This window comes from Miniopterus natalensis, chromosome 4 (genome assembly GCF_054644295.1).
Source record: "Miniopterus natalensis isolate mMinNat1 chromosome 4, mMinNat1.hap1, whole genome shotgun sequence".
In the NCBI taxonomy this organism is placed as follows: domain Eukaryota; kingdom Metazoa; phylum Chordata; class Mammalia; order Chiroptera; family Miniopteridae; genus Miniopterus; species Miniopterus natalensis.
The window spans coordinates 9,831,484-9,857,472 of record NC_142084.1 but is presented as its reverse complement, the minus strand read 5'-3'; the positions used below and the strand labels follow the sequence as shown (position 1 = coordinate 9,857,472).

At 50.2% G+C, this 25,989-nt stretch overlaps 1 protein-coding gene across 1 annotated transcript in view; it reads right to left on the bottom strand.

Moving 5' to 3' along the window:
* Nucleotides 1-685: 685 nt before the first annotated feature.
* HTR4 (5-hydroxytryptamine receptor 4) overlaps nucleotides 686-25,989 on the bottom strand; it is a 127,254-nt gene continuing 101,950 nt past the window's right edge. The window contains exon 6 of the mRNA XM_087816276.1: nucleotides 686-1,634. Coding sequence (XP_087672402.1) covers nucleotides 1,547-1,634 — 88 coding nt within the window. The 3' untranslated portion in view covers nucleotides 686-1,546. The remainder of the gene's footprint in view (nucleotides 1,635-25,989) is intronic.

Below are 25,989 nucleotides of genomic sequence, written 5' to 3'. Positions count from 1 at the left end.
GTCTGACCATCCTTCTTACCATGTCTGGGACAGGGGGGGCAGGGAGAGGTAGTGGATTCTGCCCCCGTGGATAAAACATGACAAGGAGGCAGTGTGGCTTCTGAGATCACTCAGGAGGGAATCAGGGTCAGCAGGCCAAGTGGAAGGACAAGGGGAGCTGCTGAGGTTAGAAACGTCTGTGCACCTGTGCCTTGAGGGGTGCATCACATACGCACCCCGCCACCACCCACACTGTCTGCGCCCTGGGGTCTTATAAGGAGCAGCAACCAATCCTTTCCATAGGGATTTTATCAGCAACCAAGAGAAAGGCAACTGAGCTTCAACCTGTGGGCACAATTCACCCCAAGATAAAGTAATTTGGTGGTAACTTGGACATCAGGGAAGCTTCTCCTTAGGAGCTTGGAGAAGGGGAGATGCTGGTAAAAGATGTAGAAAAATGATAGCCTGGGAGCTTCACAGGCAGGGGCCCGTGAGGTTTCCTAGAAAGCAAGTTGGTCTGTGGTTCTGTTTTGGCCAAAGGAGCAAACTGCCCTGACCGAGACCAGGCAGACTCAGCACAAGTCCTGAAAGCCACTCAGAGGTGTCTGATTGGAGCAACTCAGTGTCGCTCCCCAGGTGGAGTCGTAGGACCTTTCCCTACTGACGTTCCCGGTAACGGTGCAGCTGTTTCTGCACTGTCCCGGGGGGGGGGGGGAGTGAATCCAGTAAGATTCATTCCAAACGACCTCAGAGCCAGCGTGCCAACGAGGGAATGTCACCTTTAAACAGATGCACACACCAGACCAGCTTTAAAGATGCTCTTTGGTAAGGGATCTGAAACCAAATCCTAAGCAGAGTTCCCAGAGTCTATGCCCAAAAAAATATGTCAAGAAAAATGTTCATGTCTATAAACCAAAATATATTGATGCTTCTCTTCTCAGGACTTCAGTGCTTCTAGACGGAACTCTTGGCATTGCTACCAACCTAATTTCGTTAAAAGAGCCTCGATTAATTCATCCACCAAAGCACGTCCAGAAGCAGATGGCCGGAATGGAGAGGAAACTGGAGCCTCTGAGTGTAGGAGGAAGAATTAAAAGGGCGAGTGGGCAGCGGATCACTGCCTTCTAACAGCTAAGGGTTCTTAGGAGGGAGAGGCAGCCAAATGCACGGCCCCAGCGGAGCAGTGACAGACTCTCGGGCCAACAAAGGAAAGAACTTCCTTCAATCAGAGCGTCCCGGTGGCAGGAGGAGCTGCGTCGGGAGGGAGCGAGCTCCTGTCCCTGGGGGTGTGCAAGCAGAGACTGAGCGGCTTTCAGGGGCGATGTGAAGGACGCCTCTCCTGCATTGGGTGGGGCTGGATCTGACGCTGCTTGAGGTCCCTCCTCAACTCTGTGATCCTCCACCCTCTGGCCTCGGGCCTGTCCATCGGGTCCTCCAAGACCTTCCCCCGGCCCTCGGCCCCACTGCCTTGTGCCTCACGGGTGGTGATGAGGGTCGGGGGGTGCTGGGGTGTCCCGTTCATGCAGACACGATGAATGAACAGCCAGGCTGTGAGCCATGTCCTCGATCAGAAGCACGATTCCAGGGACTCTGGGTCATTGTTTATGGGCAGTTTCTCGAGTTCCTGGTGACGTCCACTGTGCAGAACTGTGTACCTAGGGGGGAAGGAAAGAAGGGATGAGAAGTGAACAGGCACCTTTCAAATGCACCGAACAGCTCCCAGCAACCCCCTTCCTTCCACTGCATGCTCCTGAGAGCACGTGGGGCTGAGGGTGGGGCCGGGGTACCTCGTCGCAGCGAAGTCAAAGAAATGGATCCAGATTCTCATCTTAAAGATGAAGAACTGAACGCCGTGAGAAAATCAGAGGCCCAGATTTACTCAGACAGCAAGTGGCAGAGCTGGGACTAGGACCGAGATTCTTCCCTCCCTGCAAAGCCTGGGGCTCTCGAGTGACTCCCCAGATGGACCCTGGTGGATCCTCTCAAGCTGCTCCCCACAAACCTCCGTCGGGGGCGGTTCTGGGTTCAGCAACATCAAAGTGCTGCCAGAGACCACTGAGCCACTCAGGGCCTGGAAGACAGTGTGACTGTACCTATTCCTTTGATTCCTTTTGGGGACATTTGCAACAGTAAATCCATTCGATGAATCAAACGGCAGGTTGACTCCAAACATCGCAGTGAAGCTGACTACTTGACAAGCGTTTATTATTTTCCTGCAGCATCACATGGTTGCACTCAATATGTTAATTGCATTTAAATCAGTTTCAATGGCATGTGGTCTTGTCATCAGTAACCCAGATTCCAGCATCTGGCAGTCACCGTTATGACATTTCTAAAGAGGTTAGCAGCTCCGTCCCCACTCACTTTCCCGAGGGCAATGTCAAACCCAGTCAGTAAAGTGCACACACACACACACACACACACACACACACCCCAGTTAATTATTTGGCGTTATGTGTTGACAGCCAACCTGATGGTTTGTCATGCATGACATGAATGCTTTGATTTGAATTAGAATCATTAACTGCTGGCTCGTATTGATTGGTTGGTATGTACCAGGGACTGTACTAAGCCCTCTCCACACATTACCTTATTTAATCTCACAACGGCCCTGTGAGATATGTTCATTTTTCAGTTAAGCAAAATGACACACGTCTCCAGTGATTCGCCCAAGGGAATACAGGTAATATGTGGAGAGACAGCCCATCAAACCCGGTCCATCTGACGCCAGCAGCCATGTGCTTGCCTGGCTCTCACGTAGCCCGTGGACCAGGAGTAAGTTTAGACAAGTGAGTCTCAGCAGGAGCACAGAGTAGGCGTTTCTGGTTGGCATGGCGGGGGTTTGCTGTTGGCACCTAGTGGGTAGAGACCAGGGCTGCTGCTAAACATTGTCCAACACACAGCACAGTCTCTACAACAAAGAATTATCTGGCTCCAAATGTCAATAGAGTCCAGACTGAGATGCCTTGATCCGGACAGAGTTCCCAAACCAGCCTCTACCACTTACCAACTCTGAGACCCTTAGCGAGTGATTTACCCTCCCTCTGTCTCACTTCCCTCCTCTGTATCCGAGGGTGATGGTGGGAAAAGCATCAGCCCAGGGCCTGCACAGAGTAGAATCTCAATGTAGTGAAACCAAAATTATTCTTTCTCATTTAATCATGAGAATATCATAATGATGATAATAATATATGTACAGCAGCTTATCGCTTAAGAATACTTTTCTCCTTTATTTCCTTGATAGGTAAAACCTCAAAGGACTCAAGACATAAAAGGCTACCAGATGTTGTCTTTCTTCCTGATCGGAGTCGCAGGCCTAGTGAAGAAGAGCTCACTGAGTTTTCCATACATGACCCTTTACAAGCAGCTCTGCAGGCCGGGCCAGGCAGGCAGCTACAGTGGGGAGAAAGCGAGGCTCGGGTGAGTGTTTGGGCATCACGGTGAGCGAGTGGCAGAGCCTGGCCAGGACCACAGGCAGGCTCCTGACCATTGCTGTTGCCAATGAGCAGCATTGTTAGTGACTGAACTACAGGTCTTCAAAACAGGGCCTAGAACCTACCACCCCATGAAGTGGAGCTGCACTCCTGGGGTACAGGGATATCCCTGAAGTGGATGCTTGTGCAGGAGAAGCTTTAATGATAACAATGAGAGCTCAATTTATTGGGGGAATTGAGGATGTGTGCTGATACCAGTTTTAGTAATTACATATATGAATTCATTTATATCATTCACTTTTCACAACCCTACTATGCTTAGATCTACTTTACAGATGAGAAAACCAAGGCTCAGAGAGGTTAAGCAGTTTACGTTAGGTCACAGTTTCCATGATGCCCACCCTTAACCTCAAACACACTCCCGAACCTGGCCAACAAGCCACCTGCGCTGGCAATCAATGGGCCCTTCTCCTGCACCGAGTTCACCTAAAGAGCGTGTCCTGGTTGGGGAGCCAAACTGACATTTCTGATCACATAAGATGTGCTGCCCCTGAGCGCAGGCACCCTCGACAGCAGCCTTCCACACATCTCTCGTAGGCTCCCTCCCACGCTGCTGAGTGGGTTGTTCAGGAATAACTAGAAGGGAGGTGTGGGACTGGAGCAGATATTCCAAGTGGAGTTTCCCTTTATCCAGAGTGCAGTTCACAGGCAGCAGGTTCCGTGAGAGATGGGGGTGAGCCCGGCCGGCGTGGCTCAGCGGTTGAGCATCAACCTATGATCCAGGAGATGCCAGTTCGATTCCCGGTCAGGGCACATGCCCGGGTTGTGGGCCCGATCCCCAGCAGGGAGCATGCAGGAGGCAGCCGATCAATGACTCTCATCATTGATGTTTCTGTCTCTCTCTCCCTCTCCCTTCCTCTCTCTGAAATCAATAAAGATATAATTTTTAAAAAGAGAGAGAGATGGGAGTGAGCAGACACATGTTTTCTAGTTACAACTTTGGGGTGGGTCCTGTCACCGTGGCAGCTAAGTGACACACAGAATGGAGGAACGGGCCAGAGATTTCCTTGGCAGGATTCAGGCACAGGGCAGTGTGTCTCAAATGGAGTGTGGCCTGCAGAGGGATTTCTAGGACTTGGGTATTCCCAGTTCTTCAAGATATGTAGAGACTTGATTTTGTATTTTCACTTTGATAGCAAATAAATAATTTGAGCGGACTTGGGACCATCTGGATGGCCGCCTTATAAATTCACATTGCCTTGTGAATCCCCACCTTTGCATTGGGGACCCCTTGATGTTGCAGTGACAGTGGCTGGCTTTACGCAGCATTTCTCTAACTGGGATGCATGAACCCCAAGCACTCTGTGGGCACATTCATGGGGATCTGCACATCTCCACTTTGAGCAATACTAGGGGGCGGGGGGAAGCACTCGTTACCGCAGGCAAACGGAGCAGCGTGCAAATCCGGACTCTACCATTTACCAGCTGTGTGACCTGGTCAAGTAGATTAGTTCCAGGGACATCACAACTTTGTCGTGATGATAAAATGAACATGTTTAAGGGATTTGGGAGAGGGCTGGATACATAGTGAGCACAGCAATCGTCACTGTTGAGGAAGCCAGGGTTCAGGAAACGGGACTTCCTCAGGCTCTGGAGGCAGAAGGCTGGGGCTGGAATCCTGGCCCTGGCACCGACTAGCCCTGGGATTACTGACGACGTTCTGGGTTGTTGTGGGCATTACATGAGATCATGCGCATAAAATGCTTCTTTGAATAGTACCAACCCACAAGCACGTACTCCATAAGTGCAAATTAATACTGTTGTTATCTAGTGATCCAGGTAAGACTCGAACCCAGTACTTCACTGCCGATTCAGTGCAGAAATCCGTTCCTTAGTCATTGACCAAATGTTTATTCACTTAGCAATTGACCATAAGGCTGAAGGAAACCTTCGAGATGACCTTACAGATAGAGAAAGAGCCCCCAAAGAGGCTGGCGCCTGCTCAGAGTGGCCGAGTGGCCCGCCCTGTGTGGTGCAGTCTTGCAGCTGCCCTGGTGGGGAGCAGGCCCGGAGGTGTGGCTGGACCTGGGCAGCCTCAAGTCCAGATGAAAAGTCTCCGCTGCTTCCCAAGCACCGGCAGGCAGGAGGCAGCTCCCTCTGCACCGATTCACTGGAACCGGACGCACATGCGGGGCCACAGCAGGCTGGTAATTACCTGAGTCTGCGGCTCACTCGCTGAGCAATTAGCGTCGCTTAGAGCAGCCCGCGGGCTGCAACCAGAGGCCCCAGAATCGCCCCCTGCTCCGACAAGGTTAGACTTTATTTCATATCACACCCTCCCGGCAGTGCGCACACGGGGGAGCGTGCAAGGAGACATTTTAATTAGTAAAATACAAGGCGCAGGGGTTTAGAGACTCAACCCTGAGGCAGAGTTTCGTGGAAGCTGGAGCCTCGTCACCTGGAAAGGAGGATCCCACCCTCGGTGTTTTCTGGAGGAATGAGGCTTTCAAATCCCAGTCATTTTCTTTTTCAGCCACTTGCTTGTTTAAAAGTGTATTTGGAGTGCCTAGCCTAGTCCAGGCGCTGTGCCATGTCCTGGAGATATCAGGGCAGTTAGAAAAGTCGCACCACCCCTGTCCCCGTGGACCTCTCAGTGGGGTGGGGGAGACCCACAGTTAGACGCAAACGCGCGGCCATGAGAAGCGTTAGGAAGGAGAGGCGTTAGGTGAGGCTCTGAGAGCACGTCACCGAGGGATGTGGCCAAGGTGAGTGTGTCAGGGTTCTGTGACCAGGGAAGCGATGGAGGCAAGAGCTGAAAGATGGGTGAAGGTTAACCAGGCAAAGGAAGAAAGATGCCAGCAAAAGGACAGCACGTGCAAAGGCCCCTGTTGTGGGGGCAGAGGGTGCTGCAGAGCAGACCAGCGCAGTGCAGGCTAAGGGGAGGGCTAAGGCGCGGGAGGCTCCCCGGGTAAAGACTGTCGTGGGGAGCAGTGGGAGGCAGCCAAGGCTATAAGTAGAGTGGGTTCATGAGGATTTTATGTTCTGAACGAACATTCTAGGTGCCGGGTGTGGAATAGATTGGAGTAAGGCTGGAGGGGGAGCCCAGAAGCAAATTAGGAGGTGTATTAATTTCCTATTGCTGCTGTAACAAATTACTGCAAACTTATTGGCTTAAAAGAACACAAATTTATTTTCTTACAGTTCTGGAGGCCAGAAGTCCGAAATGGGTCTCCATGAGCTAAACCTCAGCGTTGGGTAGAGCTGCATTCTTTCTGGAGGCTCTAGGGGAGAGCCCCAGTCCTTGCCTTTTCCAGCTCCTTCCAGAAGCTGCCCACATTCCCTGGTTTACGGCCTCACTGCTTTGACCTCTGCTTCCATCACCACATCTCCGTCTCTGCCTCTGCTCCCATCCCCCCTCGCCTCTCTGTGATGAGGATGCTTGTGATTGCAGTGCACTCGCCCAGATAATCCAGGACAATCACCCACGATGAGTAACTTAATCACACCTACAAAGTCCCTTTTGCTATCTAAGGTAATATAATCCCAGGTTTGGGGAATTAGAAGGTGGACCTCTTTGGACAGCTATTATTTTGCATGCCGCAGGTGATTTTCAAGGTGTCCAGAGATGCTGGTGGCTCAGAGATGTAGGATGGTAGTGGTGGAGGTGTCGAGAAGCAATCAGATTCAGGATACACCGGGCAGGTAGAGTGGATGGAACCGTCGATGCATTGCACATGGGCCCATGAGGGCACTGGGGGCAGGCATGGGCCAGGCAAAGGCCCAGAGGCAGGGAGGAGCACCGAGTGGCATGCTTTGTTTGAGGAATGGGCAATGCTCTGAGAGTGCATCCTGCAGAAGAGACCAGAGCGTTTGCACCCTCCCCACCCCCAACATGAGGATGCAATGAGAACAGGCGTCCGTCTACAAGACAGGAAGAATGTTCTCACCAGGCACTAAACGTACTGGCACCTTGATCTTGGACTTCCAGCCTCTAAAACTGGGAAATAAACGTCTGTTGTCTCAGCCCCTAGTCCATGCTGTTTCGTTGTAGCCGCCCAAGCCGACTGATACAGGAGGTCTTGAGGAGTCAAAGAAACAATGCGCATGAAGGGACAAGAAACACAGTTTAGGCTGTGAAGGTAGGACTTCTTGTCCTGAGCTATTAATTTAGGAAAACCCGAGTGATCAAGAAAAAATTACCAAACAGAGGGTGGGGGTCGGTGTGCGGATGTGTTTCTGCGAATCATTCACTAGCGACGCTTCATTTATCCGAAGGCCCGACATCCAGTGACCTTAACTATCCAGAAACCTGCGCGGAGATGTTTTTTGTGTGTTGGTTTTTTGGAAAGGCCTCTGAATCACCAGAGCAGTTGTCACAATGGTGTGGACTTTTCTTGACGCCTTCCTCCGTGTTTCACTCGGAATATTGAAGCTGAGTTCGCACACGGCCCTAGAAAGCTTGTTTCCTCCACACACGGCGGAGCGGAGGCTGGAGGCGGGAGGGAGGGGTGCGGTGCAGGTGGTAAGGGGCGATCACGGGGCCGGTGAGGCGACAGGGAGGAAGCAGAGGACGCGAGCCAAAATCAGCACAGCCCGCCACTCAGCCAGAGCCGCGTGGCACACGCCTCTCAAGGGCGTCACCGTCGGGCAGGATAACTAACGACAGAAATTCAAGTGATAACTTTGAGCAAAGTTCCTCAGAATCAGGTTTGACGCTGCGGGAGCTCAATCAAGTGTGGAGCTCAGCTGACAGTCTCAGGTTAATGCGAATTGTCCAGCTTTGACAAACGACCCATGGTTATATAAAATGTTAGCGGTGGGGGAAGCTGTACTGACTCTGTGCTGTGCTTCTAGATATAAATGTGTTTTAAAATAAAAAGTTTTTAAAAAAATGTTTAAAACTTTAAAAAACACACACCGGGGTTTAATCACAGTCATTTGTTTGAAAAAGATGAAGGAATTCACCACCAATAACCCATGAAAAACGGGGTGAATCGGGGCCTGGGATAGCTGGAGGAGAGAAGCCCTGGGCACCGTGACACTGGCTCACTCAGCTCCACCAGGGGACGTGGGAGGCTGTGCTTCCAGAACAGGGAAGAAGCCCAACACAAAACGGAAAGATTGATGGGTGTAAAACAAAATAAAGCCCCCAAGGCCTATGAATCTCTGGCCTTCCGATCAATAGTGACCAAGGTCCAGAAGGACATTTTGTAGGAAGACGGGTGAGTGGACAGACAGACAGACACCGGACACAGACAGTGACACTTACAGAGCGCGCTCAGAGCTAGACGGGAACCGGTCTATTGCAGAAGAGCAGGAGGAAGCTGGCGACAGAGGGGCAGCCACTTTTAGGCGCAACAGAAAACGGCCACAGACGAGGGACAGCCAGACGGAAGTGGGGAAAGAAAAAAGACAGAAAACGCAGTTAGCAGACAGGTGACCTGAGCCTGAGCGAGCATTCTCATAGCCTCAAAGGGCTTTGGGGGGGGGGGCGCCTAATTATTGCACAGCGTGGTTATGCCGAGCCACGCGTCTATAAAGCACTTTTATAGCAGAGTCTCACTTGAATCTCATGGCAACCTGCGAAGGTCGCGGTGCAGGTCAGTGCTGTAATTTACCAAAAAGGACACAGACACAGAAAGAAAGTTGCCTGTCCAGGGGCCACCCCACAAGTTAGCAGCCTGGGGGACATAAGCCAAGGGTGCTGAGTTACCTCCCATAGTGTGGCCGAGTGTGCACAGAAAGCCACCTTCCCTCCTCCCCGTCCCCCTCCTCTTAGCCAGCCCCCATCCTGCACGCCTTACTTAAGTCATCCCGTGTAACATTCCCATTTATAATACCCCCATATAATGCTCATGTCCACCTTGTCAGGCAGGTACTATGAACCCCCATTTTCTGTTGATGTGACCAAAGAAATCTTCTTAGTGAGAAGGAAACCGTCACTCGACCCCAGGGCCCTCTGAGCCAGAAGCATACACCTTTAATCTCCAAGCATCAGGATTCCCAGAGCCTCGCTTCTAAGATCCTGAGCTTCTTGTGGCCCCAACCCCCCCACTCGCCACCCACCGTGGGCAGACTCTGGGCCGGGCAAGCAATGAGGCTCTTTCCTTCTTGGACCCTGGGTCCCACCCCAAGAAGGAAGAACCATCCCCTGCTCCCTCAAGTTTCCCAGAGATCCCCTAGATCCCTGTGTTAGGAAACCCCAGCCAAATAGCCCCTTCGCACCATCAGGGCTCCGGGTTCTAAAATGCTCGCCTGGCTCGGCCCACTTCTTCCCTCGTCAAAACATCAGGTTCCGCTTCCGCTGAGGCAGGAGGCCAGGCAGAAAGCCAGGACCCTGGCAGCAGGGTTATTAAGGGCAATTTGATTCAATCAATTCACCACGACGTTAAAAAGCACAGGCCACACCCTCTTCTTCAGCTAATCTCCTACGAGCACGTCTCTGCTGAAGCATCTTTGGAGTATAATTGGGTGTGCACGGCCACTTCCTCCAGGCAGCCGTCTCTGACCGTCTCAGGGTGATACCCCTTCCCCTCCTTTGTACAGACATAGCACCTTCTGCTTCTACCGTTTATTTGACACTATGAGCAGCCCGTGACAGCCCTTGAAGTAGCTTGTTAAAGGCAACCTGTGTGTGCATGTAAACAGCATGCTCGCAGATGAATTGCAAGCCTCTTGGGGGCAGAAACCATGACTTAGTCATGTAGCCCAGTGAGGTATTTTACCCACAAGTATGGTGGTTGAGAGTCAAACATCCAGAATTCTAACCACAGCTTCATTACTTGGTAGCCCCTCCACCCTGGACCTCCTGACGCCCCACGGTCCTCCTCTAGCACCTGCAAATAGTAACAGTGCCGCCCCGGGGAGTGGGGGTGAGGGGTAACTGAAGCCAGGCATCCCGCCCTGTGCTTACCGGCCTGGCATGTGCTCATTCAGTATGAGCCAGTGCAGCGAGGTGAGTTCATTACATAATTAAACAGTGATTTGGACCCCCAACCTTCTCTTCATTTAACTGGTTCTCTGTGGCCTGTTATTAGTCCGATGACATGCCTGCTATCTGTCCTTCACTAACAGAGCGAAAGGTCTGTTAGTGTACCACCGGAACACTACGTATATTTGGTGAAAATCTCCCATTCCAACAATTCTTATGCTTGTTTGAAAATATAAGGAAAAACTCAGAAACGCTCAGCGGGCTCTAAGTAATCAGCTAAAGATGTAAACCCCTGGGGGCCTGTTTGCATGGCGTGCTTTCCCTGTTGCATTTTAGTGCAGGAGGAGCCAAGGCCACGCCTTTGCTCTGGGTTTTCCACACAATTCCGAGGTTTCAAGTATTCCTGTGGGGCTGTGTTACAAATGGGACAATACAGTTGTAAACTGTTACACATCATATACACAATAACTAATACTTGGTATGTATCTGTATGTACTTACCCACACAATCACACACATGTTGTTTTATTAGGCCTTCATAATTATTTAATAACAACTGAACTACTCTTGCATATTCATTTATATACCTCCTTTTAAATGCAAATCACGACTTTGTTTTTCTCAGATATACCCTTAAGGAGTCTAATGAATTAAGTTCTGAGAGTGCAACATGTAGGCAAGTTGTAAACATGTCTAGTAGTGAGCACATTCTGGCAACAAACGAAATGTTTCCTTATGAAAATTTTTTAAAAAGATGGAATTCTTACATTTTCTTTGCACTGCACTTAAAAATGGGAGATGTGGCCCAGCTGGCGTGGCTCAGTGGTTGAGCGTCGACCTGTGAGCCAGGAGATCGAGGCTTGATTCCCGGTCAGGGCACGTGCCCAGCAGGCGTGCAGGAGGCAGCCGATTAATGACTCTGATCATTGATGTTTCTCTCCCTCTCCCTCTTCCTTCCCCTCCCTGAAATCAGTAAAAGCATACTTTTAAAAACGGGAGATGTGATTAACGGCACACATTGAAGTAATGGTAGGATGAAATTTAAAATACTAATGTAAAATACAAATTTAGATTTTCGAAAATGTTTAAATGTGTTTTAAATTTAAAGATCTTCTCAACATCCCCTGTCCATGTCAACCTTGCTGAACGAACAGCATGGTTTTCCCGTGGCCTCTGCCTGCCTGTCGTTTTCACTGGCTGGAGCGAGCGTGGGAAACCACACCCAGATGAAGCTATGCTTTTATACACAGGCATTGGTCCTTACGTTTGTATTGCAGACCATGATCTTACAAAGCCCTTGACACTGGTTATTTTATTTTTTACTCACCACAAACCCCTGAGGTTGGTATTGTGCAGGCTTGAGTGGAAGAGAAGCCACATGGCCTCTCCCCTGCCCGGACAATGCAGAAGCTTTAAGTAATCACACGAGACCAGGCTGACCAGGCAGGCTTTCCTCTCCCAAGTTCCAGCACGTTCCGTCCAGGCAGGAACTGGGTAGGTCGGGGACCCGGGAAGCAGCACGGCCAGGCTGCCTTGGCTGTTGTTTGGATGGTGATGTGACCAGCCAGGGATTGGCTGGTGGTCAGCGGACTGCCTGGCAGCAAGTGTTAGGAAAACTCAAAGCCAAGGAGACAAGGCTTGGTGACAGGCAGAGGGAAGAGGCCAGGCGGGGATCTCGGATCCTGGGATAAAGGCTCAGGGCCCTTCAGACACCTGCAGAGCTCCCCCAACCCACCTGCTTTCAAATTCGAAGAACCTGGCTGCTCTGATCAGCTCCGCCTCCCTTACTCTCTGAAGAAATCGTTGCCGCTTAAAAGGATCTGATCCACCAATACCGAGTTCACACCTTCAAATCGTTTGCCAGAGGCTCAGAGGGGAAGGCTACATCTGGCCCAACACAGAGGCCCACAGGGATGTCCTCTTGCTGCGGCAGGGGGGCCACACAGTCCTGTTTCTCAGGCTGAGAGCTCCGTGTCTCCTGGACAGCAGCTGGGAACGAGTGGCGGAGTGGATCCTAAGCAAAGCTCCCTGCTGTCGTGAGAGGCAGACCAGGAGCTTCCCCCGTGGGCCAGTCCCTGCCTGCAAAGGGCGCTCCCTTTGGCCCTGCCCTCTACGCATCTGGGGCAATGCTGAAGCCTGTTCAGGGTACTTTTCATTGCTGTGCAGCAATAATATCAGGAAAGGGGACCTTGCATACTTCCCAACAACAGGGTCTATTTGAACCTACTGCCTTAAAAACAATCTGAGCTAAAGTGGGTTTAAGCTGAAGCTGGTTGGAAATGACCGGGACTCCTCTCACAAGCTAACTGAAATATTACCAATTTTTATAGTCATGTGCTCACGCTAATGCTGTACCTCTGTGATCGTAACAACTTGCTTTAAATATCACCCTGAGCGCACATTTTGGTCAAATGTGTCTCGGCCTTTGGCCAAAACCAAATAAAACACAGTTCGGATCTGAGCACACCAGCTCTGCTGTCAAAAACGTCCCGGCGCCTCGCCTCACACGTCCCTCCCTGCGCCAGGTCCCTCCCCTGGTCCCGGGTGGCAGCCTATGGCCTGGCACATTCTGCGGCCACCTCTGGCCTGGATGGGAGCCATGAGGAGGGTGTTGGCTGCTGTGGATGAATTTTACTCTCTGCAGCATAAACAATGAGGTGCTGCGGGAGGCTTGTGTTTGTTTGGTCAGGGCTTTTTCCATTAGGCTTGGTCATCAGCAGTTGGCTGGTTACAAATGCAGTCCTAAGATCCAGTGGCCGAAATCCAATTATCCCAGCTTCCTGTCTGCAGAGCTGCGCCAGCGAAGCACAGTCCTGTTTGCCTGCCTTGTCAGGCTCCCGGGACGCAAAGTATATCCTTTGGAGAAAACTAACAAACAACAGACCCTCAGATGTTTTGATGGAGAGGCCGGGTGCTGTGGAAAGCGGGTGCACTGGTGCAGAACACGGGGCCCAGCTCTTGTCTAATGTGCGCCTCTTCCTGGCTCCGGGCCTGTCCCTTCACTTCTCGGAGCTTCAATTGCTCATTTATTCGAGGGAATAACACCAACTGCAGGGGTGTCTAATGGGATGATGTATGTGAAAGAGGTCTGGAAACGACAATGATGGTGGCGATGGTGATGATACTAACAAGGTTAGCTGACAATTATTGAATGCCTGCCAGGGGAAGGGCAACATACTGTGTGTTTAATGGACACTATCTCATTTAATATTCACAAACATCTCTTAAAACATTGGCGATGATGGTAATAACGATATTAATAGCAATAGCTAGCATTTCTTAAGTGCTTACCACATGCCAGCCTCTAACCTCAGTGTTTCATGCTTATTAACATAGTATATAATCCTTACATCATGGGCAATAAGTGCCAACCATCCACGTGACATAGGAGGAAAACCAGGGAGCTGGGTAATTTGCTCAAGACCATGCTGCTGCTGAGAGGCCACCGGGATTCACACACAGGCATCTGGCTCTAGGACAGGAGTCAGCAAACGTTTTCTATAAAGGGCTCGGTGTTTAGGTTTGGGGGCCACAACAGATCCTCAGATGTTTTGATGGAGAGGCCTGGTGGTGTGGAAAGCGGGTGCACTGGTGCAGAACACAGGACCCAGCCCTCGTCTAATATCTGCCTCTTCCTGGCTTCGGGAAATGCTACAGAACTGTAGCATTTCTCCTTCTCTGTCTTCTGTTTTCTCCTGCTCTGTCTTTTCTTGCCTGTTTCGTTTCTTATTGATGATTTTTCTTTGTTTTCACATTCCTTCACAAACGCGAAAAACATTCTTAGCTCCAGGGTCACACAGAAATAGGCCGACGGCTGGACTTGGCCCACTGTAGGCGTGCGGACCCTTGCTCTGGAAACAATTTCCACTTTTCGCATAAGCAAGCAGAACCTCCAGTGCCTAAGTAACTGAAATCAGGATTCGAATCCAGTTTTGTCTGCTTCCAGAAACGGTGTCAACCCACATTCTACTGCTTTCGTGTATGCTGTTACAATGGAAGATATCATCACCGGGCTAGGGATGCTGTGCTCATCCCAGCCTATTTCCAAAGAGAACAGACTTCTCTTTCCCTCTTGCAACAGACTTGGAGACCAGATGGCAGTGTGAGAATGAGCGGGCTCCGTGCCTTGTACGGTGCCTGGCACACAGTAGGCATGCCATAAATCTCTACTGGGTGAAATAATTCTGATTGAATGTAGTGATTCACCAAGGTCTCAGCTATTTGCTCAAACTCTTCTGGACCTTGCACTGGAGTCTACAAGTGAAATCAATGACCTATTCCTTCGTGGAGCTCATAGGTAATCTATAACAATTTATGAGATCATTTCCATAGAGCCATCTGGAGAGAAGAAAGAGGCTGTGTGAAGAAATAGGAAGAGGAAAATAGCTCTGGGGGACTGTGGTTATGACTTTGAGATAAACACATCAGGAACCTGACACAGGACCCTGGGAGGACTCTGTGACTTCAAGTCCCTGTTCGTCATATCTGCTGACACAGCCAGTCTCACATTAAAGCAGACAGTTTTATTTTAACCTTGGGTTCTCCTTTAGGGAACCACTGAAATTCTTGGAAATGTATTCAAAATTCTGTGCAGATGTCCACACTTTCTGGGGAAAGGCCATAGATTTCACCGGGCTCTCAAAGGGGTTTATCGTTCCCTAAACGCCCTAAACGTTAGAACCACAACACAACGGCTGCTGTACAGCTTCCCGACAGGCACGGGGAAGGGGAGCTTGCTGGTGTGCAGTTAGCAGCAGTAGCTTTTCCAGAGGCCCCGGGCAGCACGAGGCTCTGTTACACTCTCAGGACACCTGCTTAGGGTGCCATGTCCGCGCTGGCACAGGTCTGGAGCTGTGCGTTCAGCCAGGAGATCGAGCGGCAGCCCAGCAGTGACCAGCACTCAGGGAAGCCGGCAGGGTACAAGCAGCCCCAGGATGAGGCCAGAGAGTCTCTTTCATTTTCTCTCCAGCCCCCAGGCCAGGCCCGGAGTCCATCATAACAAACCTCAAGGCGATTTTTCCCTTTTTGCATTCATTATTAGCATCCAGCACAGCCAACGATTAATAAAAGTCTGTGTGCATGAAAGTGAGGATCGTCATGAAACTGAGAGACCGGGCGTGGCTGACAAGGCTGTTTCCTTCTGCCATCCCTTGAGATTATCTATATGAACTCTTAGGTCCTTGTCAGTGAGAGGGCATTTCCTCTTTGCACTGTTTGGTGGTGGTGGTGGTTTTATGTCAAGGTAGCTGGTTGGGATGCTTCTCTTTTGTATGTGGGCCTGAGAGCATCCTTCCTTGGCGATTATCATTGTGGCCCCAGAAAATTAGGCGCTGTGGTCCTAGGCCAGGGCAGGCTGGATTCGGCCTTATGGGCAAAGTTGCCCACAGCATAGGCCTTGGCTTTGACCAGCAAGTGGTGGGAGAAAAGGCAGAGTGGGCTGCAGCCGAGCAGGGAGAAGTCACGTCTGGACCCAACAGCCGGAAAACGAAGTGGGACTTGGCCCGTTTGTCCTCATCGCACGCTCAGCGGGCCGTCGTGTTGTGGGTGCCGGCAACCAGTGATGGGCAACCGGCGACCAATTTATGTTTCTGGGTTGTCGAATAGGAAACATTCTCAGCGTGTGGAAAATTTTAGGAGGGGTGTCACCTGACTGTTTTCTTTTCGTTCGTTGTCATGTGTTCACGTGTGACTTAAAAAAACAGATTAACCTGTCCAGATGTCAAGAAAAAAGAATTAGAAGATAGTGGTAGTTCAGTAGGGTAAGGTAAGAGGTGACTGGGAATGAGCTCTGAGAGGTGTGAAACCGAAGAGAAAAGACTAGATATAGGTCTTTTGAAAGGGAGAGAATTTGGAGACTAAATGTAAGAGGCATTGAAGGTGAAGAAACCAGAGATGACTCCCCACTGGGAGTAATGTGCTGCTACTACTACTACTACTAATAATTATTATTATTATTATCATTATTATAGTTGTACATGTCGCCCAGTCCCATATATTTTAGAATACTGTGTCTTAATTAACCTCGCTGGACTTGTTACTTTTTGCCTGGATTTTAGTTTTTGCACACGTATCTTTTCCTGCCTGTTAAATGGAAGCCATCAGAGGCCAATGAGCATTTATTGATTGATGTATTTCTCTCCTCTAGCGGCACAAAAAGTTCCGCCACGTGAATAAATAAAATGTGGTATCAGTGAGGTGGGTTGAGGCATTTGCTCCATGAGCAATTTGAGACCCAGAGTGGCTTGTCAGAAGTCACCCAGCCCGTGAGGGCAGGATTCAAGGTGGAATCAGAATTGGTGGGGAGTTTTTTTTCTTTTTTCCATCACACAGGCTACCATGAGTGAAACCATCAGCTGCAATAGGGAGGTTTGAATAGCAAATAACTGCCAGGAAATTAGAGACTAAATAGAGGCGGCTCTCCACTGCCAGGGCTACTATTAGATGAGAGAGAATTCTGGAATGACTTTGGCCTTTTACTTTTGTAAGCTCAGTGTTTCCGGAAGGCTCTGTGTTGAGAGGATATGCAGTAATAAGGGTGACTCTGATAAGACTAAAAGGCTCCTTCCATTGACTCATATCCCCTCCACCAACTGCCCACTCTCTCTCTGACTGTCTGGGACCAGAGGTCTCACCAGAAACAGCGCCTTGGATGGGCCAGCCAGCGGCCCACCCTGACTTCCTCTCCGCAAAGCCTTAGTGATGAATGACTCACAGGACCCCCAGGGCTCGTTCCTGAGGATGAGAGAGACCCGGGTACAGGGCTGTGGGGTGGAGGGTGGGCGTGGGCTGTGTTCTGGCCAAGCACTTCATCATTACGCAGTAGCATATGGGCTCCCATTGGGACCCTGTTGGCAAGAAGGCCACATACTAACGGTTACCATGCTGATCTGGGGGACCGAGGCTAGAATACAATGACGTAACCCCCTAATGGCGTTCAGCACTGAGAAAGGTGGGGTTGAAATGAAATGATCTGACCTCTACCGAGTTTTTCAACACAAAGATAACGTCTGACCTTTCATCCAAAGCTCCAAACCAGTTTAAATGACTATCCATCCAGGCAACCGGGACACTCACACGTTATAAAATGTCTCCCGATTTCTGAGGGAGTGTCCCTTCGAAACGTGATGCTACTGCTCCATCTCCTGCTTTCCACACAGGCAGGAAAACCAAGTACGGGTTCTCAAAAGAAGCAACGGTAGGTTCGTCTCCTGGCCCTGCGCAGCGTTGCTTGCGTGACCTTGGTTCGGAAACCTGGTCTCCTTAAGCCTCATTTGACTCATCTACAAAGTGGAGGTTATCATGATATAAAATAACAATGAAAATAATGATAAAAACTCCCAATTATCTGCCTGGTGGTGTTCTAATTGCTATCATACGTACTATTTTACTTAAATTATACAACCTCATAAGGTAGGGAGTGCTAACACCTCTATTTCACTCACAAGGGAACTGAGGCTCAAAGAGGGTAACTGACTTGCCCAAGGACACACAGCGAGCAAGTTGGGAAGCTAGAATCCAGTCCAGTCCATACTTTGAGGATTAACGTGTTATATGTCAAGTGTCCAGGGCAGCACTGACATCCTAGGTGCTCAATAAACATGCGCCCCTTCGCCCCCCAGAAAGGGAGGGGCCACTGTTGCCTAAGGCAGTCCTGAACTGCAGAAGATAAGATGCATTTAGGAGAAGATAAGATGCATTTAGGAGAAGATAAGATGCATTTAGGAGAAGATAAGATGCATTTTAAGACGCCAGATGGCACCTAATCTCCGCCCCTGCGCTGCACGGCCTCCTGACTCCAGCCGAACCCCTGATGGTCGCCACCTCCTTCTGAATAGTGCCCACAGCCTGCCCCTTTCAAGAGCAGACGACGGGCGTAGAAACAAGCCCTGCCTGCCACCTGCCCACGTCCCAGCCCTGGGTGCTCAGCACCCTTCCCAGGTGACTCCACATGGCCTTTGGAATTTCAAGTGTCTGGGACTCGAGAGCGACAACTGTCACAGCTCCACTCTGGTGCGCCCTTCCTGCGTCCCAGCGGCTCTGCTCCGCTGCTGAGCTTTAAGCCACTGAAGCCCACGGCCACACTCCGGGGATGGGCCACCGTGATCCTGAGCTGAGAAGAAACTGAGGCTCAGAGAGTCGGAACCTGCCCAAAGTCACACACAATCAGTGACCGATGGAGCCTGAATCTAAACCCACATCCATCTAAGGACAAAGCCCAGGCTCCTAACCACAGAAAAACGTCTCAATTTATAGCTGGTAAAACTCAAGCCAGAAAGGGGCAGGTTCACACACCGAGTCATATAGCAAGTTACTAAGAATGCCTGGGGTTACCCGGGCTGGTGAGCTCAGGGGTTAGAGTGTCGGCCCACCCACCGAAGGGCCTCGGGTTCGATTCCCAGTCAAGGGCACATACCTGGGTTGCACGTTCCATCCGAGGCCCCATGCAGGGCACTTGTGGGAGACAAGCAACGGATGTGTCTCTCATACATCGATGTTTCTCTCTCTGTCTCTCTCTCTCCCTCCTTCCCTCCCTTCCACTCTCTGTAAAAAGTAACGGAAAAAAATATTCTCAGGTGAGGATTTTAATAAAAAGAAAGGATGGTGGGGGAAATGCACTTTCTGGCATCTTCTTAAACATCCTCTGTCACACTCCAGCTCGAGCAGCTCTGGCTGTGTCCCGACCCCACACTCATCCTCCCCATGCTCTGTGCTGTCTCAGTAAATGCCATTCTCGGTGACATAGTGGCCAATGCTCTCTAGGTTTACACAGTGTGAAGCGACTCGCACACCTTCGGTGCGATTCACCACCACAGTCTATAAATACGACCCTTTAAGCCTAAGTTTTCTTTCAACCCATAGACATGAACCAAAAAAGAAAAGAAAAAAAAGAAAAGCTTGCCATGAATCAGGAAAATAGTGGTATTTTAAAACTCTAATCCTTTTGCTCCTTGCAAGAAACAGGATAAACATCTCGATTTTATTCAAAACTGGCGCAGCGGTGGGTGAAGTATTAGCGGAGCAGTGAGATTTAGGGACTGAACGAGCTCAGTGGGATGGTATAGAACGGATGCTATAAACAATGCAAAGCCTCAAATTCTTCCAAAGACGGGAGTTCCGTGAATTTATCGGACAGCTCCAGTGCACAAAAACCTGAGTTGGGCATGAGGGAAAATAATGACCCGTAAGAATTGGTTCCTGTCCTCAAGGAGCCCCAAATCTGGTAGGGAAGCTGAGAAAGGGCAAGGCCGATGAGCCCCATGGAAAAGCCTAGCAAAGTATCCTACGCGAAGGACACATGAAGTGCTTTGGGGATTGTCATAGGTCAACAACCTCATGCCGTCCTGCAGGCTGGCAGAGACGGCAAGTGGAAGGTGACGTCTGAGACAGACCTCGTAAGAGATGCTGGGAGGTGTATGTCCAGGGGAAAGAAGGCAGGACCGGGAGACCGGAGGGGACAATGCAGAGTGAGTGCCTGGAACCTGGAACATGGCGTTTGCCCTGCAGGATAAAGAGGGGTAACTGGAGGCCAAACGGTCAATGGCAGGCCGGGGAGGGCCATGGAGAGCCCTGAATTCTGTAGGCCCTGGGCAATTGGGTCGGGATTTCCATCAAGGCCCTGGGCGATCGGGTCGGGATTCCCATCAAGGCCCTGGGCAATCGGGTCGGGACTTCCATCAAGGCCCTGGGCAGTCGGGTCGGGATTTCCATCAAGGCCCTGGGCGATCGGGTCGGGATTCCCATCAAGGCCCTGGGCGATCGGGTCGGGATTCCCATCAAGGCCCTGGGCAATCGAGTCCAGATTTCCATCAAGGCCCTGGGCAATCGGGTCGGGATTTCCATCGAGGCCCTGGGCAGTCGGGACGGGATTTCCATCGAGGCCCTGGGCGATCGGGTCGGGATTCCCATCAAGGCCCTGGGCGATCGGGTCGGGATTCCCATCAAGGCCCTGGGCGATCGAGTCCGGATTTCCATCAAGGCCCTAGGCAGTCGGGTCAGGATTTCCATCAAGGCCCTGGGCAGTCGGGTCGGGATTTCCATCAAGGCCCTGGGCGATCGAGTCCGGATTTCCATCGAGGCCCTGGGCAGTCGGGTCAGGATTTCCATCAAGGCCCTGGGCAATCGGGTCGGGATTTCCATCAAGGCCCTGGGCAGTCGGGTCGGGATTTCCATCAAGGCCCTGGGTGATCGGGTCGGGACTTCCATCAAGGCCCTGGGCAGTCGGGTCGGGATTTCCATCAAGGCCCTGGGCAGTCGGGTCGGGATTTCCATCAAGGCCCTGGGCAGTCGGGTCGGGATTTCCATCAAGGCCCTGGGCAGTCTGGTCAGGATTTCCATCAAGGCCCTGGGCAATCGAGTCAGGATTTCCATCAAGGCCCTGGGCAGTCTGGTCAGGATTTCCATCAAGGCCCTGGGGAATCGGGTCGGGATTTCCATCAAGGCCCTGGGCGATTGGGTCGGGATTCCCACCAAGGCCCTGGGCAGTCTGGTCAGGATTTCCATCAAGGCCTTGGGCAATCGAGTCAGGATTTCCATCAAGGCCCTGGGCAGTCGGGTCGGGATTCCCACCAAGGCCCTGGGCAGTCTGGTCAGGATTTCCATCAAGGCCCTGGGCAATCGAGTCAGGATTTCCATCAAGGCCCTGGGCAGCCTGGTCAGGATTTTCATCAAGGCCCTGGGCAGTCGGGTCGGGATTCCCACCAAGGCCCTGGGCAGTCAGGTCAGGATTTCCATCAAGGCCCTGGGCAGTCGGGTCGGGATTTCCATCAAGACCCTGGGCGATGGGGTCGGGATTCTCACCAAGGCCCTGGGCAGTCTGGTCAGGATTTCCATCAAGGCCCTGGGCGATTGGGTCGGGATTTCCATCAAGGCCCTGGGCAGTCGGGTCGGGATTTCCATCAAGGGCCTGGGCAGTCGGGTCGGGATTTCCATCAAGGCCCTGGGCGATGGGGTCGGGATTCTCACCAAGGCCCTGGGCAGTCTGGTCAGGATTTCCATCAAGGCCCTGGGCAGTCGGGTCGGGATTTCCATCAAGGGCCTGGGCAGTCAGGTCGGGATTTCCATCAAGGCCCTGGGCAGTCGGGTCAGGATTTCCATCAAGGCCCTGGGCGATCAGGTGGGGATTTCCATCAAGGCCCTGGGCGATAGGTTCGGGATTTCCATCAAGCAGCGGCACGCTCATAACGGGCTTTACAGCCTAAGGCCAGTCCTGATGCAAGACAACCCCCACTGCAGAGGGAAGGCGGCAGGCAGGATGGAGGCAAAGACACACGGAGAAACCCTGCTGAGGACAGAACCAGGTTGGGTTTCCTCTGATGTCTGATAAAATGAATGGTTTTAATAGCAAACCACATTGTGGCTGGCCAAGAATTGGTGTTCACTTCTAATTAGATGCTCTTTGGAATTAGGTAAAAATCAATGAAAAACCACCGTGGAAAGGCACCTTTGTTTAGAGACAGCCAGTACTTCACGGAGAAAGAAGGGAGGCCAAGGGGGGAAATGTGCAAGAGAATCCAGCTGTTTCCTGCCCCTAAAGATAAGGAGTCTCAGGTGACTCAAGTTCCCTCAGCAAGTGATATGCGGGGGAGAAAGGCTGCGCTTGGTGGGGACTGGGTGCGAGTTCCAGCTCCCAGTAATCTGTGTCCTTGGGAAGTTCTGGGTCACTTCTCTGATGTGACGCTCAGTTGCTACATCCATGTAGTGGAAAAATACTTACCTGCAGGGTTTCATATAAAATGCTCCCCAGAGCCTGGCACATAGGAAGTAGCTAATCAATAGTATGTGACGCTACTGAATTGTTATCAGCGTTAAATGATTCTTTGGTGCCACCTCCTACCACTTTCCCCGCATCCACCGAGCACCGGCCACACACGCTCAGCTCATTTCTGCCTCGGGGCCTTGTGTTTGCTGGTCCCTTTCAACGATACCGTCCTCCCGTCAACGCACGGCTGACTGGTCCCCAGTATTCCTGTCCCAGGTCACAGGGCTGCCCCTTCCCATGAGCTTCCCCTGACTCCCCCAGATAACGAACACACCTCTGCTTGTCACGTTCTTTATAGCACTTGTATCTAAACTTGTCTCATCTGTGCACATACGTCTCCTTGTTTATTTTCTGGTTCCCGACGAAAGACAGCAGACAGACCTTGTCAGTACTATTAATTAATTAACCTCTGACACAGTAGATGTTCCAAAAAAACATACTTGTGAACATTGTAGTGCTGTTGATAAAGCTAAACTATGTGACAAATAAAAACTACCCAGCATATAGCAAGTGCTAGGTCAATGCTAGGTTCTCGCCCTTGGATGGGTTGAGAGAATGGCTGCTCCAAAGTGCAGACAGACAATTTGGAAAGAAAGCAAGAAGGGGGACAGTGGCCCCAGGCGAGGCTGGCTGAGTGCCGAGGTCTAGTTCTCTGCCAGGAAACAGAGGATGCCTCACAGGGGGATGAAGGCTCAGATCGTCATTCTAGGATGGAAGTTTCAGGAAATTAAGCTTTTTTTTTTCCCCATGGAGAAAGAGGTTTTGCAAATCAGTGGACAGTTGTGATTTTGAGGAAATGCATCTGGATAAGTAACTCACAGAGGCCTCATGAAATTTTTAGAAAAACTAAGGAGGAGGGAAAACCAATCACCATCCCAGGCTTCTAGAGGAGAGTGCCTGGTCCAGCTGCTTAGGATTTTAAGCTGCAAAGAAGGCTCCTTCCAGTGATGAATTATAATGAGCGGAGATGGAGGACACACCTGTGCCCCATCCTATTTCGGGCCAAGTGCAATGGGGTTCCAGGTAAATTTGAGTATGATTTGAAGATCTAATTCTTGCCCACCCTCTGCATTTTATACGTGAGATGATGGAGGCCCCAGGGTTTAAACAGAAGAGCTGGGACAAGTTCCCTGCCCCTGACCGCCAATGGGGATCTTTCCACTGCCTCATACTCAAAAGTAATGGGACTGGAATTTCATTGACATATACTCTAAGCCTAACACCCCAGGGGCTCCAGGTCAAGGGAGCTCCTGGGTGGCTCATCACACCAAAAAAGATTTCAGCAAGGAGGCACACACTTAACAATCTCAGTCCTGTGGATATGCAGGTTCCTACGGTGTGCGCACCGAGAGTGGCTGGGCTGGATCCTTCCCCACCCTCTGCTCTTGGGATGACCATGGCAGAGATCTGTCATAGCGCTCGAGGCCCTGACGAACATGGCAGACAGACAGACAGACAGGTAGAATCACATTACCTAGCAGTCCTGGCCTTCTGGCTTACCCTTGTGGAGAACCTGATACTGGAGACAGAATATTCTCCAGCTCCAAATGTCCAAAGCTTCCGAGGGATGGGTCGGGCTACCGAGCTTACCAGAGAACGGAGGCACAGGAGTGAGGTTGGCATTTTATTGTGTATTCAAAACTCAGTTATTAGTTTTAAGACTTAAGACTTCCTGCAATATATAATTTATATAAACATGTACAGAATGCAGAAATATAAACATATGTGTAATTTATTGTTTATCAATAAATAGAATTTCTCAATTAAAAAAACAAGTCTGTAGGCTCCTGTTTTTCCCAGAACACATTCCTGGGAACTGCATCAGAAAAATCAATCATCGTAAAGCCAGCGATGCTTCCCATAGAAACAAATTCGACTCAGGATCCCAGTACTTTCAAAGTTTCAGCTTCAAATAAGTAATAGGTATAGCTAACAATTTCATAAAACCAAAGATACAACCATCATCAAAATTTGCAATCCTTTGAAATTGTATAATTAAGTTCCATGTTGTATATAAGGGGTACAAGTGTAATTTACATGTCAGTTACAAGGAGACTCGATACACTGTGACCCGTGCCCGTGACCCCACTTATAATTCGGCTTTATTAAAAATGTAAACAAAATTAAGGTGCTAGCAAAATAACATTAAACTATAATTAATAATCATTTACACAGACTATCATTAGCAAAAATCTCAAAAGTTATCTGGTACTTAAAGGGGGAGCAAGTGGGGGACATCTATAATAGTGTCCACAATAAAAAAACTTTATCTGGTTCAGTGTCTTAGCAGATTCTTTATGTAACATACTTGTCAGCTGCTTGTTCACAGTCTAGTCCATGTTTGAGGTTTGTTTTTGTCATAGAATTTATATATATATAAATATATATATACTTATATATATTTATATATATATATATGATAGGGATCATTTTGATGACCCTTTTTCTCCAAATAAATGTTTTCACGGCAAAAAGGCATTTGAATTTATTCTATGTGACCTTGAAGTTAGGCTCACTTTTACAAAAATTAGCCCCATCTCTCTCCAACAACTCCTTTATTTCGAGGACAACAAAACCCCAATAAATAAAGGGTTTGTGATGTATAAATTTGCAACATTGTGTGGGTTGTACAACCTGGAGTAGCCAAACGAGGAAGAGTAAATTTGGAAGAATGCCCCCAAAGGTGCCCCCTTGATATTGTTTTCCAACACAGAAGGCTCATCCTCTAAATTGGTTCACCTCTTGGTGAAGAAATTCTTAGTCCTGGAGAGCTCGGGAGCATCAGTAATAATAAACACACAGAATGGCATCTGATGATTTACATAATGTTTTCACAAAAGTTGTTCATCGCCACAACAACTTCGTGACCTAGGCAGGGTGGTTCCCTCCGAGTCCAGAGAGGTCCAGTTATTAGTTGAGGGTCACACAGTAAGTCAGCCACTGATTCAGTGCACGTGCTCCCAGAGGCGGTGGGCGGTGTGGGCCATCAGAGCAGACAGCTCGGGTCCGAAGGACAGGTTCACGGCCTTGGGACTCAGAACCTTACTGCTTCCTCCTTGGCATTAGAAGAGGAACATCCTTGAAACGGTCCCAAGTCCCAATCTAGGAAAGGCAGAGGACAGTGACTTGAAAAAGCAAAGGGGGCTAGTCTAGCCAGAGTCAAGGTGCAAGGCAGGACCTAACCAACGATCTTCATGAGTGATGAGAATAGATCCCCAATCGAATCTGCTCCGTGGGCCAGGGAGCCCCAGCCCGACATGGAGCATTTCAGCGTGTGCAGCATTTCTCAGCGACACTCATGAGTCCTAAAGATCACGCGTTTTCCCTTCCCTGAGGCATGACTTTCTCCCCAGCAAAACAGTCTTCACAGGACAGATTTTACTTTATTTTTTTGCATTTGGATGGTTTGGGGGCAATCTCCTCTTTCTCATTCCAAAGTCTTTCCTATCGGGTTTGGTTCCAGGACTAAAGTAAACATCGATGGAAATGGTAACTGACGCTTAAGCAGCGGGAACAAAGAGAGTGTGACAAAGTCCTGAGGCGCCATGAAATCACAGCCAAGATCAACGTTAAAACTCCCCATTGCTCTGGGACTTGACAACGTTTTCTTCTTTGTGACATTCACTCTGGGGCGGTTGGCAAGAGCCGTGGACTAAGCCTTGAATGAAAGCCATCCAGGTCAATCTGAAGGTCAAAGCTGGCAAGGTCAAGGGTCTAGACGGCCCAAAGGAGGTGGTTAGCTCCTGTGAAACAGACAAAAGGCAGGCCGGCCATGGCTTTTCGAGGTAGAAGAGGGCTGTAGCTGCATCCTGTTGTTCTAGAAACAGGGAGGAATCTTAGAGATCCCCCAGTCCAAGCGTCAGCTGACAGATATATAAAGTGAGGTCC